The sequence below is a fragment of the Phascolarctos cinereus genome, unplaced genomic scaffold, assembly GCF_003287225.1.
Source record: "Phascolarctos cinereus isolate Bilbo 61053 unplaced genomic scaffold, phaCin_HiC Scaffold_2;HRSCAF=192, whole genome shotgun sequence".
NCBI classification, from domain to species: Eukaryota; Metazoa; Chordata; class Mammalia; order Diprotodontia; family Phascolarctidae; genus Phascolarctos; species Phascolarctos cinereus.
The window spans coordinates 60,910,668-60,928,450 of NW_027555625.1; the positions used below are offsets into that span (position 1 = coordinate 60,910,668).

The window sequence follows — 17,783 nt, forward strand, 5'->3', positions numbered from 1 at the left end:
GCCCCCCTAGCCCAGCGGGAGGGTCGGCCCGCCCGGGATCCTCCTCCTCCACCCCGCCCCTTCCGCCCCCTCCTCGCCGCTCCTCCGCTCCCCCTCCCCTCCGCCCCCGCTGTCCCCCGGTCCCCCGGCCCCCTGGGCGGTCCCGGGCCGGGCGGGGGACGGGCGGAGGAAGTGAGCGCACGGGGGAGGAATGCGGGAGGGAAGCCGGGACGGGGCGGGGCGCGCGGGGCCGTGGGGAGCCGGCGCCGGGGCCGGAGCCGCCGTGGGGATGCCGCACTTCACCGTGGTGCCCGTGGAGGGGCCGCGCCGGGGCGACTACGACAACTTGGAGGGACTGAGCTGGGTGGACTACCGCGAACTCGGGGACGCCGAGGACTCGGTGGGCTCGGACGGTGAGAGCGCGACCCCGGCCCCCTCCCCTGCCCCTCGACCCTAGTTCCCACGCGCCCTGACACTCTGCCTCTCCCCCGCGGCGCCCACATTTGCACGCCCTGACACTGACCCACGCCGCCGCCGCGTAGGCGCGTGTGCATCCACACAAAGACACTTCGCCCGTCCCCACTCCGAGCCCGGGCCGTTCACCCACCCACTTACCCACGCAGGGCGCATGAACCTGCTCTCCACACATTTACATCCCCTTACACGCTGCCTCGGAGGGTCCCGCTCCTAGCACATTCCCCTGCTCGGACCCACGCACACACTCAGACACCAGATCCACGTCTACGCAGGGACACACACAGATATAACAAGTCATTCGAACACCCCAGCGGAAGCACGCGCGCCTCTGTGCTTCCAGACCCACCCGGCGGATCCACTCATCCCGCGGACACACGCCCACCCGGGGTGGGGGCGGCCGAGAGAGGGAGGGGCTGCGGACGTGGCGCGGGCCGGCCCGGGCCGGCCTGCAAGATCCGACTCCGGAGTTTGCGCCGGGGCGCGGGCCGGTGTCTCGGGGCCGAAGTTTCTGCGGGCCGCTGGAGCGGGGAGGGGTCCGGGAGCTTCCGGCTAGGCTGTTTGGCCGGCGTGCCCCCCCCCTTTCCAATCTTCCAGCCCTAGGGCACCCCCTTCCCAGCCTTCCACTTCCTTTCCTAAACTTTTAAAACTTTCAGTTCTGGTGTCCTCAGGGCTGGGAGAGCTCCCGAGGCTCGGGAGGACTTTCTCGACTGTCTGCCTTCTTTTCTTCCCCGCCCCCAGCTTTGGGTGTGAATCACATTCCCCCGGGGTAACTTACCTGCCGGCCGAACTGTTTGTGTATTGTCTTCTTTGCCTGGCCGGGAGAGTGAGTGGCCAGTGAGGCCAGCAGTGCCGGGTGAGATTCCCAGTGTTGACCACCCCTTCTTTCTGAAAGTCTCCTCTTACCTAAGACCGAAGGAGTTTAGCTTTCCAGCTGGAAGGGAGCTTACTTAGGGATTATCTAGAAGTCCAAGAGTTTTTTTTATATGAGGTCCATGAACTTGGTTTAAAAAAAAAACATTTTGATAACTTTATTTCAATAGAATTGATTTCCTTTGTAATCCTCTGTATTTTATTTAATGTATTTGAAAACATTCTGAGAAGGGGTTCATAGGCTTAACCAGACTGATAAAGTACCTACGACAAAAAATTTAAGAACCCCTGATCCAAGCTACCCCTCCTTCGTCATTTTACAGAGGTAGAAAAGTTGGAAACTCCAATCAATCAGGCATATATTAAACATTTACCACGTGCCAGACACTAAATGATTCACCCAGCGTCACTCAGAGAGTGTGTCAGGATTCAAACCTAGAGCCTTTAACTTTAAATCCTGTGCTGCTATCACTCTGCTAGGCTCTTGGAATTTCTGGCCCTCTTCGCTGTCCTGAATGTGGAGGTTTCCCAGCTGTCAGGCCTGGGTGCTTTGCCTTTCTCTCCCTTCAGTGATCAATCTGCCTACAAACAAGACTAATATTCCCAAAATACTGCTTACATCTAGGTGTTGAGTTGCTCCTTTGCTCCTAAGTCTTCAATAGCTTTCCATTTCAGTCAGTCAGTCAGCGGTTGGTAGTGGTCTGGGCCTGGAGACAGGAAGGCCTGAGCTCAAATCCTGCCTCAGATGCTTACTAGCTGTCTGACCTTGCACGAGTCACTTAATTTCTGCTGGCCTCACTTTCCTCAACTGTGTAATGGGGATACTAACCATCTACCTCATAGGGTTGTTGTAAGGATTGAATGAGATGTAATTTATTAAATCTTACACTGTCAGATACTGTACCAAGTGTTTGGTATACAAAGAAAGGAAAAATAGCTCACATTTCCATAGCCCTTTAATTTTTACAAATAAAGCACTTTCCTCCCAAAGATTATGTGGGCTAAATAGTGTCACTATTGTTATCCCCATTTTACAGGTGAAAAAGGTGATATCCAGAGATTCTGACTCCCTTATAATTACATGACTGTTAAATGTTGGAGTCAAACCTGAATCCAGGTCTTCTGTCCTCAACCAATAATCTGGCATTCTAGCTGGCCCATACTGACTTAAAGTTTACTTCACTATGTCAATCTCTCCCTCACTCCTCCTCTTCTCTCTCCCTCCTCTTCTTTTTCCCTCTCTCTCCCCCTCCTTCTTTCCCTCCCTCTCTTTCCTTCCTACCCCACTTTTTTTTTTTTGACTACTCTTTTTGGTGAGGCAGTTGGGGTTAAGTGACTTGCCCAGGGTCACACAGCTAGTAAGTGTTAAGTGTCTGAAGCCAGATTTGAACTCAGGTCCTCCAGACTCCAAGGCCAGAACTCTATTCACTGTGCCACCTACTACTCTGTTTTCCTACCCCACCTTGCTGCCCTCTGGAAACATATGCCAGACCCATTTCTTCAGTTTCACTCATGCTCATCTTCTTCTTGTCTGGAAGGCCTCCCCCTCCTCTCTGCCCATCTGAATTCTATTCCGCCTCAAGTCTGGCTCAGATCCCACTTCCTCTGTGGGCACTTCTCTAAACTCTTGTACCACTGGAGAAAGGGAATGAGAGCAAATAATTAAGTGCCTTCTATGTGGCAGGCACCTTGTTCTTTACAAATATGATCTCATTTGATCCTTATAACAACCCTGGGAGGTAGGTATTATTATCATCCCCATTTTACAGGCAAGGAAACTGAGGCAATGTGAAGTGACTTCCTTAGTAATACATAGTAGGGGTCAGTGGCTGGATTTGAACTCAGTGTTCTATCTACTTCGTCACCTAGCTGCCTCGTCATTGGCTGTCTATACCCCAGACTTGGCTTAGATCATAGACAGTGTTTGTTATCCTCCTCCTGAGGTAGGTCTTTAGGACCTTCCCAACTTACAAGTGCCCTAAGGGCAGGGATCTTTGAATCATCCTTTCCCAAGCAGTGTCTAGCACAGTGTCTTGTGTATGGCGGTCATAAATTAATTTCTCAATTGGAGAAGCGTATTTGCACAAATGTGCATGTATGTGCATATGAATGCATGTTTATGTAGTCATGTACATGTGAGAGGGTTTTAGGGAAGGAGGAATAAATATTATGAGAAACAGGGCAAGGGTCATCCCTCTCTGACTCCTGTTTCCTTCTGCAACTTCCAGGCTCAACTTATATCTCTCCCTCTTCCCACGTATCTTCTGGTGTGCCCGCAACACCTCCTACACACACACACACACACACACACACACACACACACACACGCACACACACACGCACATGCGCGCGCTCCTTCATCAAGGATTTCTACATACATTCATCTTCATACATACTTTAGCACACAAGACTTTCACTTGGGATCTGTACATCACATACCGTTCCTGAATGCCCCACTATACCTATGGGATTGACTAAGGCCTTTTTCCCCCCTTTGAGAATGCAAATATATCTTAATGGAATAGGCTTTAGACATCACTATCAGCATCTTCATTTTTCAAAAAAGGAAAATGAGTTTCAGAGAGAGGTTAAATGTTGTGCTTAAACAGTGGCAGGGGATGTAAACCTCTGTCCCTTTGACTCTAAGTACATTGCTCTTGGTAGTCATTGACACTTTAGTATGAATGAGTATATAAGGGTGTGTCTTGTGCTGGATTGGATAGGGGTGACAGGTAAAGAAGTCTGAAGTAAGCCTCTGGATGTGGGACACAGGCCACTGTGGTGGGGAGAGAGATTCGGAGGGGGGACGTACCTTATTACTGTTCCTTTGTTTATGTGCCCTGTGCCACATTGGCCCTCTGTATACTGTACACACCCCCGCACCCCCACCCCTTTTTGGCCTTAAACCGACCATCTTCCTTGATTCTGTTTCAAAGGGGAGGGGCTGGAGGAACAATTCCAGTCCCCAAGGTCTCGGTTGCTGCACAGTTCTCAGAGCAGCCGCTTCATCCTGTTTTCCCAGCACCATCAAAGTGGGGCACAGGGAAAGGGGACTAACGTTTAACCTCTGCATCAGAAGTGTGACTCCCTGGGGAGCAGCAACACCTGTAACCTGAGTGCTTCCCAGGGATCAGTGCAAACATGTGTGAATGGGTAAGGAGCCTCTGGGAGCTGTTGTTCTGTGCTCTCTTTGGGCATCAAAATCTGGCCTGGCACATTGACCTTGTCCCTGTTCTTCCCTCTCCAACGAGACCGATGGACTACGGACACTGAATTATCTGGGCCTAGGGCACAAAACCATCCCAACAGGCTTTCCTAGCACCCTGGCAGGTTAGTTAGTTGATTCACTCCCATGGCCTGATTCCCCCCAACCTCTTTTGGGGACCCCTCCTTCTGTTGGGTTGGAAATGTTTCCCCAGGCTTTGTGTTAGCTCTGTGTCCTCTGGATGTGTCAGTGATATGTATGGGGATATGTGTCACTGAGGTGTCTGGCATCTTGGGGATGTGTCGGTAACTAGCCTGGGTTCTGTTCCAAGGACATATGCCATTGAAACTGAGGTCATAGGACTGTTACTGTCTCAAGGCCACTTGGGCAAACAGGACTCAGACTGGGCGACTGTCCTGGATTGAGTGTTGGTGGTACATGGTTCCTTCCTCACCTCCTTGTTTCCCCCAAACCCCAGCTCCTTACACCCCCCCCCAAGTTTTGTGTAGGGCTGCTGGGCCCAAAGTCTGAGAGGCCGGAACAATCTGTCCCTCATTCCTTTGTCACTGAGGAAAGAACATTTATTCTGATCACGTCTGCTGTGTGTGGCACTGGGAGAGAGGCCACCCTTCCCTCCCTTGCTGCCCAGGGCTTAGGGAGGGAAGGGGCCTGGTGGCCTAGCAGGTAGAGCTTTGGGCTGCCTGAGACTTTGGGCTCTGTCTCTGTCTTCCAATGTTTATGACTTGTAACTGAAACTGGAGGAATTTTAGAGAATTAATTCAGGAATCAGGTGAGAGGGAGTTCTCTGAAGGGAGACCCTTGCTTTGGGGCCCAGGCTTTCCTGTCCCCCACCCCCTACTCTAGCACCCCTCTTCCTGAGCCAACCTGCCCCTCTGCTTCGTCCCTGAGCCCACATTAGTGACTACCTCCTGCCCAGCCGGGAAAGTGTGGTCTTGACTCTGATCCCTCACACCCACCCCACACTGAGTGCAGATTAAAACCCTCCGGAGCCTGATTGGCCCGGGAGAAGCCAGCCAGGCATGACACCCCCCTCTGCCCAGTGGGCCCCCCCTCCACCCTTCCCGGGAGCCTGGAGTCCAGAGCCAGGCCTCACTCCTTGGGAGCACCTTTGCAGCTGGCTTGATGGGGGACAACCAGGGCCCTCTTCATGGTGAGTAGCTTTTAGTCAGCTTTTTGCAGGCACCCCTGACTCAGCCCCCACACCCAATTATCTTCCAGCAGTGGGATGGGAGGAGCCCCAAATGTGGGCCATGGAGGGGGCTACATTGATGACTTATCTTAGGTAAACTGTCTGCCAGTCCCCCCTGCCTCATTCTATGTCCTCTTTATCCTCCCCTACACTCATGACCCCTCCCTTGTAGCGTCTACCCCCTCTGTGTCTCATCCCTACCGTGTATCTTTGCCCAGTTAGGTCTTTCCTCCTTTCATTTTCCCTGCTGGACCCTCCATATCGTGTCTTCCACCCTTAAAGTTCCCCCGACCTTCTGTCCTTCCCCTCCCAGGGTATTTAGCCTCTGCCCCTTAGCTACCCTTTCTCAGAAATCTTTTTAAAACTCCAAGGATTAATTTTTCTCACTGTTTCTCTGCCCTCTCTCTGCTGCTCGGCCCTTGTGTTTATGGCCAAACAGACCAAGGGTCTCTGACTTGGTACTGAGAGGTAAGGGTATCAGCCTTGGGGATCACCCCAGCTCCATGGGTGATCAGAGGGTGACTTTCTGCTGCTCCCGAGGGCCCAAATCCCTGGGCTGGGTGGAGGCTGCCTCCGCTCTGGTTACATGGTAAGAAGTCATAGCCTAAGGATTTAGAGCCCAGGGGACCCTCCTCCTTTTATAGATGGACTGGATTGAAGCCCAGAGATGCGAAATAACCTGTCCTAGGTCACTCAGGTCGAAAATGGGAGAGCCAGGGTTGGAAAACAGGTCTCCCCAACTCCAAACTCAATACTCTCCTTACCACCTTGTGTTGCCACCCCAGGTGCCCAAAAGATTGCACGAGGAGGCAGGGTATCTTGGTCCTATGCTCTTACCCACCTGGCTCGCTATGGAACTTACCTCTCAGGGCCTTAATTTCCTCCGTTGTTAAATGAGGGATCTGGGCTAAATGATCTCTCAGATTCCTTCCCCTCAGATATTCTGTGATTGTCTAGTCCCTCATCCCCGTGCCTGGAATGGTCTCTCTCTCCGCCTCCCTCTCCTGGCTTCCTTCACCTCTTCACTAAACGCCTTCTTCCTGCATACCCTCCTTTTCTTCTTTCTTTCTTTCCAGGCCCCCCTTAATGCCAGATCACCTTTCTTCTTACCCTGCGTGTATTTTATGTGTACGTAGTCGGCATGTTGTCATCTCCCCCGTTGTAATGGAGTTTCTTGAGTCCTGGGACTATTTCTGCCTTTCTTTGTATCTTCAGCACTTAGTGTAGTGTGTCTCTTGCATAGTAAGTACTTAATAAAGGCTGGTTGACTGACTTACCTGCCCTCTCTGAGCCTCAGTTTTCCCTCTTGAAGAATTCAAAGAGCTATACAAATATGGGGATGGAAAGCAAGGGGTCTGACTTTTTTGCATCACTGTAAACTGATACAGTAGGAGGCTGGCTGTGTCCCAAAGGATGGGATGACTGGAATGCCCTCATCCTGCCCAGCAGGCCTGGAGCATGGTGACTGGTGTGCTGGCTCTAGGAAGGGCTCGGCGGTGTGTGTCTTAGGCAGCAGTCGGTGGTACAGACATGTTGAGACCTGCTGTAACATTTTTTAAATTGCTGAGGACTGAGAAGCAAGCCAGGTTCTCCAGGACTCCACATACAGCTGGAAACTGGTGTCTGGGTTGGTCTGAAAAAGCCCAGATTCCCCCAGTGCCTCTTTTCCCAGACGTAGCCCAGTCACCCTAAATCAGGGGTTCTTAACTCTAGTTAACCAAGAATGTCCCTTGCAATTACTTGTAATAACAATTTTAACATTCATTTTTTTAAATTTTGAGTTCCAAATTCTCTCCCTAGCTCTCTCCCCTCTTTGGGAAGGCAAGCAGTTTGATATAGATTATATGTGTGCAGTCATGTAAAATATACTTCCTTATTAGCCATGTTGCAAAAGTAAACATAGACCGAAAAAAAAAACCCTTAGGAAAGTAAGTTAAAAGAAAAATATGCTTCAATCTGCATTCAGACTCCATCCATTCTTTCTCTAAAGGTAGACAGCATTTTTCATCATAAGGCCTGTGGAATTGTCTTGGATCATGGTATTGCTGAGAATAGATAAGTCATTCACAGTTGATCATCATATGATAGTGCCGTGACTGTGTACAATGACCTGGTTCTGGTCACTTCATTTTGCATCAGTTCATGTAAGTCTTCCCAGGTTTTTCTGAAAATATCCTTCTCATCATTTCATATAGCACAATACTATCCCATCACAGTTATATACCACAACTTGTTCAGCCATTTTCCAGTGGATGGGCATCCCTTCAATTTCCAGTTCTTTGCTACCACATACAAAAAAAGCTTCTATAAATATGTTTGTACATATTGGTCCTTTTCCCTTTTCTTTGAGATACAGTGCTGTTACTAGGTCAGAAGGTATACACAGTTTTATAACCCTTTGGGCTTAGTTCCAGATTGCTCTCCAGATCAGTTAACAACTCCACCAGTAGTGCATTAGTGTCCCAGTTTTTCCACATCCCCTCCAACATTTGTCATTTTCCTGTTTTGTCATATTAGCCAATCTGATAGGTGTGAGGTGGTACCTCAGAGTTGTTTTAATGTGCGTTTCTCTAATCAATAGTAATTTAGACTATTTTTTTATCTGGCTATTGACAGTTTGATTTCTTCTTCTGAAAACTGCCTGTTCATATTCTTTGACCATTTATTAATTGCAGCATGACCCATATTCTTATAAATTTGACGCATTTCTCTATATGTTTGAGAAACAAGGCCTTTATCAGAGAAACATACTGTCAGATTTTTTCCCCTGGTTTCCTGCTTCTGAACTTGGCTGTATTGGTTTTATTTGTGTAAATCCTTTTTAATTTAATGTCATCAGTTACCCATTTTATATCCCATCATGCTCTCTATCTCTTGTTTTGTCATGAATTCTTCCCTAATCCACAGATCTGACAGGTGAGATATTCCATGCTACCCTATCTTGCCTATGATATCATCCTTTATGTGTAAGTTATGTACCTTATCTTGCATATGGTGTGAGTTTGGTCTCTACCTAGTTTCTGACAAACTGGAAAGTTGGTTACTTCTTACGTGGCTATATGGTATAGATTCCAATCACCTGGTAGGGGAGTTGGGGGAGAGAGGAGAGTGATCTTTATAGATCTATATTGCAGGGAGGGACTTGGTAGAGAGGGAGCGGGATAAGTGTTCTTTATATACCCATATGGAGGCATATACTTTGCTGGCCGTCAGTGGGGAAGTTCTTTTTTGTATACCTGTACCTCAGTTAGGTGTGTCCTTTGCCTGGCTGTGTAGGAGGAACAGAAAAGAGGATATCTTTTGAACTAATTTAGGGAATTTACACGCCACTAATTCAGGGTGGGGATGGAAGGGGGTGAGTGGGAAGCTAGGTGGGGTAGTAGGTTCAAATCCAGCCTCTGACACTTTGTAGCTGTGTGACCCTGGGCAAGTCATGTAACCGCTGCCTCAGTTTCCTCATCTGTAAAGTGGGGATAATATTAGTGCTTACCTCTCAGGGTTGCTAGGCTCAAATAAGCTAATATTTGTAAAGTGCTTTGCAAACCTTAAAGTGTTCTATAAACATTAACTATCATTATCATTTGCATATCCGTATGAGGATAGGAATGTCTTATGCATATCCCCACTGTGGGAGAGAAGAGGTGTTTTATGTACAGCCCCATGCAGGAGGATATAGTTTGCATTCTAGTACTTCTTGGGGGCAGGTGGAGAATGCTCTTTGCCTGCCTGTTTGGGGGTGGTGAGTGGGCACCAGGTACCTGTTGGCTGCACCCTTTTGCTACCTGGTCACTCATCCCTGTTAAAGATCAGTCCTCAGTAAGGATTCAGGGATGGAAAATCCAATTCCAAGACCAGCTGTCAAGGCAGACAAATCCAAGCATGGCCGTGGTCTCTCTTAGGAGCGGGCCAAAGGTCAGCAACCTCCTCCACGTAGCTGGAAAAGGGAACTGGTTGCAAGGGGATGTTATTGGGTATTTGGGGAGATTGCCCCAAACTTTGTGGAATGTTCTGTCACCCTTCAGATTATAGGATCATCGATTTAGAACAGGAAGGAACCTTAGGCTTCCTAACACTGCCTCCTCATTTTACAGCTGAGTCAACAAGCATTTAGTAAGCACTTACTGTATTCTAGGCACTGTGGTAAGAATGAAATGTAATGAATGAAAAGAAAAACAAAAGAATCCCTGCCCTCAGGGAGCTTACATTCTAATGGGAGAGGCGACATGAGGATAACTAGGTACACCCATGATATATACAAAGTGTATGAAGGGTTGTTGTTTGTCCTTCCATTCTAGAAGGGGACCGTGACATCAGGGAGGTGATGCCTTGATAAGCAAGTGCATTGGATTGAAGTGAGGGAGGGCTGTGCAAAGTCACCAGCCTCGCTTTCTCTTCTGGAGCCATCTAGGTCCAGTGGCCAGACATAGGTCAGGATGACTGGAGATGGCCCAGGATGCAGTGGGGGGACCGTGCTCTTTTTAAGCTAAGGGCTTTCCCAGGTCTCAGTTTGTCTAAGGCAATGCCCGTTCTGTGATTGAGGCTAGGTAAGAAACGAGACAAAAAATGGCCTCTTTTACTTAGTCTAAAAAAAAAATCCATCTGGGAGGGGAAGACCCTTGGGGTTTCTGGCCAAAACAGAAACAATTGCTATTTATACTCCCTCTGAGCCTTTGGGGCCCAAACAATGACCAAGTGTGCTTGAAGGGAATCTCAGAAAGGAGGGTGTTGGGGGAGGGAGAGAGGCACTGGGAAAGGCCTTCTGCAGGTGGGGCTGGAGCTGAGGCTTTGAAGGAAGCCAGGGCCCACAGGTTAGGTGATTGGCCCCAGAGAGAGAGCCTCAGGGCTCCAAATCTGGCCCTCTTTCCACTATCTTTTTTTTGTGTGTGTAGCGGGGGCTAGGCAAAGGGGTTAAGTGACTTGCCCAGGGTCACACAGCTAGTAAGTGATATGTGTTGAGGCCAGATTTGAACTCAGGTCCTCCTGAATCCAGGGCTGGTGCTCTATCCACTGCACCACCTAGCTGCCCTTTCCACTACCTTTCAAAAGCATTCTTATATTCATCAGATGCCAGCGGAATGTTGACATGTTGCTGGGCTCCATAGGTGAAGCAACTTGGGTCAGTGACCCCTAGCATGGCTAAGGGGTGATAGGACCCTTCTTTGATTTCTGCAGGGCTTTCTGTGGGCAGCTCTGTGGCACTGTGTACCCTTCTGTGTGGGCAAAGAGGGTTCATGTTTTCTACCTCCTGCTCCCTCAATTGTGTTTTTAAATGTGTAATATAAAATACAAAGGATATAAATTGTATTGAAATACAGTAATAAATTTTTTAAAAATTCACAGACCCCTAGGAAGGACCCCTGGTCTAGTGTGTTTTATGCCGTGGAGAATGAGGAAAGCGAAACTGACCCAGGGTGTGGGGGTGATTGGTGCTTTCCCACAGGGACTGAAACCTTTCATCCATAGTGTATGATACCATGTGTACACTGAGAGTTTATTCTGCGTTGGCGATAGCGTGAGCAAAGTTAATCTCCCCCTTCGTCTTCCTGTCCCCCAGAGAGTCAGGGGAGTGTGAGCTCCGGCTGAGGCATTTCCTGGGTGAGTTGGAGGAGCAGACCAGGGAAGCCCCAGTGCCAGCTGGAGATGCCCAGGCCCTTGCTCATGGGGCATATGAGAGAGAGAGAGAGAGAGAGAGAGAGAGAAGTGAATACCTTGGTGGCCTGAGACTTGGTAAAAGCCTGAGGCACGGATAGTTTGTCTCATCTCAGAGATCAAAGAAAACAGTGGAGATGGTTCTCGTTTTGAATTGTTTAACCTCCTGAATAAAATGTCTTGGCTGCAGTTTAATTATTGATTAGTATGACCATTCGAGCCAGAAGCCTTTCACCGTTTGCTCCCTTCTTATCTGGACCAGGAGTCAGATGGCTGGCCAGATAGTGGGACTCTTTGAGTATCAGACACATCCCTCCTTGCCCTCTGGCTGTTTTCCCCTGAGTGCATCTGATTCATTGCCTTCCAGGCTTTCTCTGTCTAGAACCGGGGTTCTTAACCTGGGCTCTGTGGGTAAATTTCAGAGACTGAATGGGGGCAAAAATCATGTCTTTATTTTCATTAACCGTTGATTTCCCTTGAGTCCCTCTGTTTTTTGTTACACATTTAAAAATGTTATTCAGGGAAGGGGTTCAGAGGTTTCCCCAGACTGCCAAAGGTGTTCATGATTTAAAAAAAGTTTCAGAACCACTGGTCTAGAAATGAACTTGATTCTCCTCTCCAACATTGGGGATGCCCACGTCACTGGGGGAGGTGTCAGGGTGGGGAGCCGTTCTGTTCTGGGACCTGGGGCTGAACACATCGGGTGTCCCCACACCTAGACTTCTGCCTCTCCCAAGGCAGGGATGAGATGGGGTGGGGCAGCAGGTGAGGCTGAAGCAGCCTGCACCCTCTCTAGCCAGGGGCTCTGGTTTTTAGGAGATCTTGCCCTCACTTGCCGGCATGTAGGTTGGGAGTATGCTTAGCTAGCTTCTTCCCCCCCCCCACACCTCCAAAGACAGAGCCTGTTCTTCATCCCAGTTTGTATTTGCCGTCTGGTCCAGTCATGTCTTGTTTTTTCCATCCCACCCTCCACTATGTGTTTCTGCTTGTTTATTCCAGGTACTGAGCTTTCTTTTTCTGCATTTCCCACCAAGGACGGGACCCATGTCTGTGGGATCCCATGTAGGGCAGTTAAGCTGTTATTGAAAACTTGGGGGCTGGGAGGTGAGGAATATGGTGGAAAGAGGTAAAGACAGGGGCTTGATTGGGGTACTGGAGGAAGAAATGAACCTGGTGCTGAATGCTTCAAAGCTGGGCCTTCAGCAGGATTCCAGATGTGGGGGGTAGTGTGGTCAAGGACTGTGTGATGTAGTAGATGTGGGTGCAAGGAGGGAGAAGGCCTTGCATGGGAGCCCTGAGGGCTCCTGTCATCTCTAGGATTAAATAGAAAATCTTCTGGTATTTAAAGCCATTCATCACCCAGTTCCCTCTTGCGTTTCCCACCTTCTTACGTGCCTCCATAAACTCTGGGGTCCAGAGACACTTGCTCTGCCTCTTTGCTGTTCTGGGCACTGTCAATGACCGTCCCCGTGCTGAGAACACTCTGCCTCTTCGTCCCCACCTCTGGGCTTCCCTGGGTTCCTTCAAGTCCAAGTTAAAACCCTGTCTTCTCTGCAAAACCTTTTCCAGTCTGTCATTCTTATGCCTTCCCTCTGTTGATGGGAATCATTTATCCTGTGGATAGCTTGTTTATATATAGTTGTTTGCATGCGGTCACCACATTAGATGGTTCGCTCCCTTGGAGCAGGGACAGTCTTTTGTCCTTCTTGGATCCCCAGTGCTTAAATACAGGCCCTGGCGAAGAATAAAGAGTTGACTTGACCTCTTAGCGTACTTGGCTGCAAACTTGAGTTGCCTAAGAGCCAAAGGCCTGACTGTCTGTGGGGCCAAGAAGCCTTTATTAAGCTCAGTGGATTTGGAGTCAGAAGACTTGGGTTTGAAACTACCTGTGTGACCTTGTAAAGTACCTTTTCCTCTTGGGCCTTGATTTCTTTATCTATGAAATGGGCAAGTTGAACCTGTGAGGTTCTTTGAAGCTCTAACTTTGATTGATTGACACCTGCTCTGTCTCAGGCATTGTGCCTAGGTCCTTAGGGAAATTTCTTTTTTCTTTTCTTTTTTTTGGATGTGGAATGCTTTTTTAAAAAATTTTTTTAATTAACAAAAAAAATTTTTCTCTTCTGCTATATCCTCACCATTGGGGGAAAAAAATAGCAAAATCCTTTTTTAACAGATATTCAAACAATCAAGCAAAACAAATTCACATTCTAAATATGTGTGTGTATATATATATGTATGTATGTGTGTGTATATATATGTATGTGTGTATATATGTATGTATGTGTGTATGTATGTGTGTATGTATATATGTATGTACATATATGTGTATATATGCATGTATGTGTATATATATGTATGTGTGTATGTGTACATGTATGTGTGTGTATGTGTGTATGTGTATGTATGTGTGTATATATGTGTGTATGTGTATATATGTATGTATATGTGTGTATGTATGTGTGTGTGTGTGTGTGTGTGTGTGTGTGTGTGTGTACACACACACATACATATGTCTGATTGTACCTCCTGAGTCCCTCACCTCTGTGTTGTTGCTCATTGGTTCTCTAGGACCACATGGTCATTATGCTGATGAGAAGATTGATAAGGGTGGGAACCCGCATCCTGAAGGTCACACGTGGGCCCTTTAGGTCTTTGGGTGCAGCCTTTTGACTGAGTCCAAGTTTTATTTTTCCTTTTATTAAGGGCATTTGTTCTGTGAAATTTGGATTCAGTCAAAGGCCTGCACTTGAGGACCTAGAAGGCCACATGTGGCCTCCAGGCCTCAGGTTCCCCACCCCTGGAAGGCTTTTGAAGTCGTGTGTGTTTCCGTTGTTATTGTTATATAACTTGTCCTGCTGGTTCTGCTTTATTCACTCTGTTTTTGTTGTTGTTTGGCTAGGCAGTGGGGTTAAAGTGACTTGCCTAGGGTCACATAGCTAGTAAGTGTTATGTGTGTGAGGTCGGATTTGAACTCAGGTCCTTCTGAATCCAGGGCCAGTGCTGTATCCACTGCACCACCTAGCTGCCCCTGCTTTATTCACTCTGCATCAGTTCACTCGAGCCTTCCTAGTTTTCTCTGAAATCATCCCTCATTTGTTTCTTACAGCACAATAGTATTCTGTTACATTCATTTTCCACAATTTGTTCTGATGCCCCCTTTGGACTGGGAGGATTGGGGGACCATATTTGGAGTCAGAATATTTGGCCTTGCTTGGATTTGAATTCCAGGTCTGCCACTCACTCCATGTGTGATATTGGTCAAATCTGTTCTGTTCTTCCTCCCCCTCCCCCCCCACTCCCACTTCAGTTTCCTCATCTGTAAAATGGATGGACTGGCCTACATGACCTTTGAAGCCCCTTCCACCTCTAAAATCCTAGGGTCCCACAACTAAGATTCGCTTCCAGGCTCTCCCTTGTAATTTGGCTTCCTGGCTATTCTCTTGGGGGTATAAAGGAGGAAGGGTCTTGAGGCCTCTCCTGTATACCACCTGGCCCCCCATTCCTAGGGCTTTGAGTTCAGTGTGGACAGAGAGGCCTTTGCAGGCTGGAACACCTCAGCGCTGTTGCCATGGCAGCCCCCACCTCCCACCTCTGGGGGCTGCTTCCCCGGAGCTATCCCAGAATACCTCCGGCTGTTGCAGGCTGCTGCCATAGAGGAAGCTTGAGGGGTTTCTCTCTGCCCCCCCCAGGGGGCATGTTGGGATAGGTAGAGGAGGTTTGAGGCCCTGGGCAGCATCAGTGACCACTATGGACACCCTGAGGGATGGCTCCTTCTGTGACCTTATCTGCCTAGAAGGTGGGATGGCTGAGCTGCTTCGGCAGGAGTTTGAGCCTGTGCTCATCAGGCCCAGGACCCTGGGTAGGTTGACATGAGGGAATGCTCCCTGCCCTATCCTGTGCCTCAGTTTCTCTCTCAGTGCCTTCCAGGCAAAGACTGCTGGAGCTAGGGGACTTGGGCTCAAATCCCCATTTTCAGCCACTTGTTAATTACCTATGACAGCTTCGGCAAACCAGCCTCTCGGGGCCTCGGTTTCCTCATATGTAGAGCAAAGGGCTTGGGCTAAATGATCTCTGAGGTCTGTTCCAAAGCTAACGAATTTCACACCTTACCTCAATCTCTCAGAATCTCTCTTTTCATCAAGAGCCACCTTCTGCAGGAGGCCTTTCCTGGTCCCCCTCCTCCAGGTGCTAATGCCTTCTCTCCCAAATCACTTGTAGATATACGCACACACACATGCATACACACACATGTGCATGTGTACAAATATATTTACACATATGTATCTACAATACAGATAGCCTATATGTTATTGTTTGTGTTATATGTGTATATATTTATCACACACCTATATTTATGTGTGTTTTATTACACACACATGTATGTACATGTGAATGATAAATATAAATACATACACATGCATGTACACAACATGGAGGCATATCTATTTGTCTATATGCGTACACATGTATATATGTAGATGTTGTCTCCTTGGCCTAGACTGTAAGCTGCTTGAGGGCAAGAATGGTTTTTACTTTTGTCTTTGTAAAGTTCTTTCTGATTGTTATGATACAGATACACATTTAAGTCTGACTCTGCCTGTGGAAGGCAGATTGTGGTAGCTTCTACCCAATGAGAAAGGCGTCAGATGTTGGCCTGAATACAGACTGTTTTCTAAGGACCAGCGCAGCTAAAATTCAGAGAGTTGGTGAAAGGTTTGGGCACAAGAACTCATGAAGCCATCTGCCAAACTGTGGATTGTCAAGATCTTTGTGAGGAAAAAAAGCAAGGCTGCTGAGGAAATCAGAGAGCCAGGAAGTATTGGAGCATGTTTTCCTTTTTGGATTGGATTGGTTGAGATAGTAACTATAAAGCGCTCAGCACAGTGTCTGGTCCACAGTAATGCTATGTAAATGTTAGCTGCTGTTATTGTCTTCGTTACCGTTTTTGTTATATTTGTGAAGTTATTAGCACAGTGCCTGGCACATAGTAAACTCTTTATAACTGTAAGCTGTCATTAGTAGTAGTAGTAGTAGTAGTAGTAGTAGTAGTAGTAGTAGTAGTAGTAGTAGTAGTAGTAGTAGTAGTAGTAGGTACTAGTATATTTGTAAAGTTCTTAGCACAGTGCCTGCACATAGTAAATTCTGCATAAATGTTAGCTGCCATTATTATTGTTATTATGTTTGTAAAGTGCTTAGCCCAGTGCCTTGCACATAAAAGTCACTATATAAATGGTAGCTATGATAGTAATTATTATTAGAGATTTCATTAGTATAAGGGACCTCCAGGAGGAAACTTCCTCTACCTATACAGGTCTGTATCTTCTCTGCAGTTTGTAGTTTGGGGGCACTGATGGTTTAAGTGACTAGCCCAGGGTCCCACAGCTGGTATGTGTCAGAGGCAGGATTTGAATCTAGGCCTTCCTGTTTCCAAAGCTGACTCTTCACAATCTCTAGCTATGTCTCTTCTCATTGGTGTCTACATCTTTTCTTTATTACCAGGGCTGTAGCTGGGCAGCCTGGCCTGGCCATGCCCTGCTGGGGAGGCTGCAGAGTTCTTGGGTCAGCTAGGGCCTTCAGGATTAGGGTCTGACAGGCCACTGGGACAGGTGCATCCTCTGCCCCCAGTAGCATCAGGGAAGGAGGAAGGGAAACACCCACTCAGTATTAGTATTGTGCTAGTCTGCCCATGGAATGTAGATTCCATTCCTACCAGGGACCAGAAATGTGGAAGGGAGGGGAGGAATTTCGAGGGAGAAAAGAGATGAGAGGGAGGCAAGGGCCAGCTGGAGTAACCCTATAAGGGATTGAATCCTCAAAGAAGCCCCAGAGAGGCATCATGGCAAAGGCAAAGGCTTGGAGTGAGGAAATCAGGTCTCAGGACCAGCCACTCTAAACTCACTGTTCCCTCAGGCAAATCCCTTTTTCTTTCTAGACCTCAGTTTCCTTTCCTGTGAAATGGAAGAATGGGGCTCAATGAGGCAGCTAGATATCACAGAAGATAGAATGATGAATTTGGAGTTAAGGAGTCCTGAGTTCAAATGCCATCCTCAGACACTTACTAGCTGTGTGACCCTGGGGTGATCGCTGATCCTTTCTCAGCCTCAGTTTCCTCATCTCTAAAATAGAGATAATAATGGCATCTTCCTCCAAGGGTTGCTGTGAGGATTAAATGAGATATTTGTCAAGTTTTACAAACTTTAAAGTGCTATATCGATGCCAGTCATTATTATTATTACTACTATCATAATTATTATTATTGCCACCCATTTAGCTCTGATATTCTCTTCAGGAGGAGACAGTGTAGTCCTGTGGAAAGAGCTTTGGAGCTGTAGGTAGAATATGACCTACGTGGCTTCATTTAGCCCCTCTGAGCCTCAGTTTCCTTTTCTGTGA

The 17,783-nt window shown here is 47.8% G+C and overlaps 1 protein-coding gene across 1 annotated transcript in view; it reads left to right on the forward strand.

The window, feature by feature from the left end:
- The first annotated feature begins 208 nt into the window (after positions 1-208).
- Positions 209-17,783, forward strand: part of SLC12A4 (solute carrier family 12 member 4) — a 64,129-nt gene continuing 46,554 nt past the window's right edge. The window contains 1 exon segment of the mRNA XM_020989300.2: positions 209-392. Coding sequence (XP_020844959.1) covers positions 269-392 — 124 coding nt within the window. The 5' untranslated portion in view covers positions 209-268.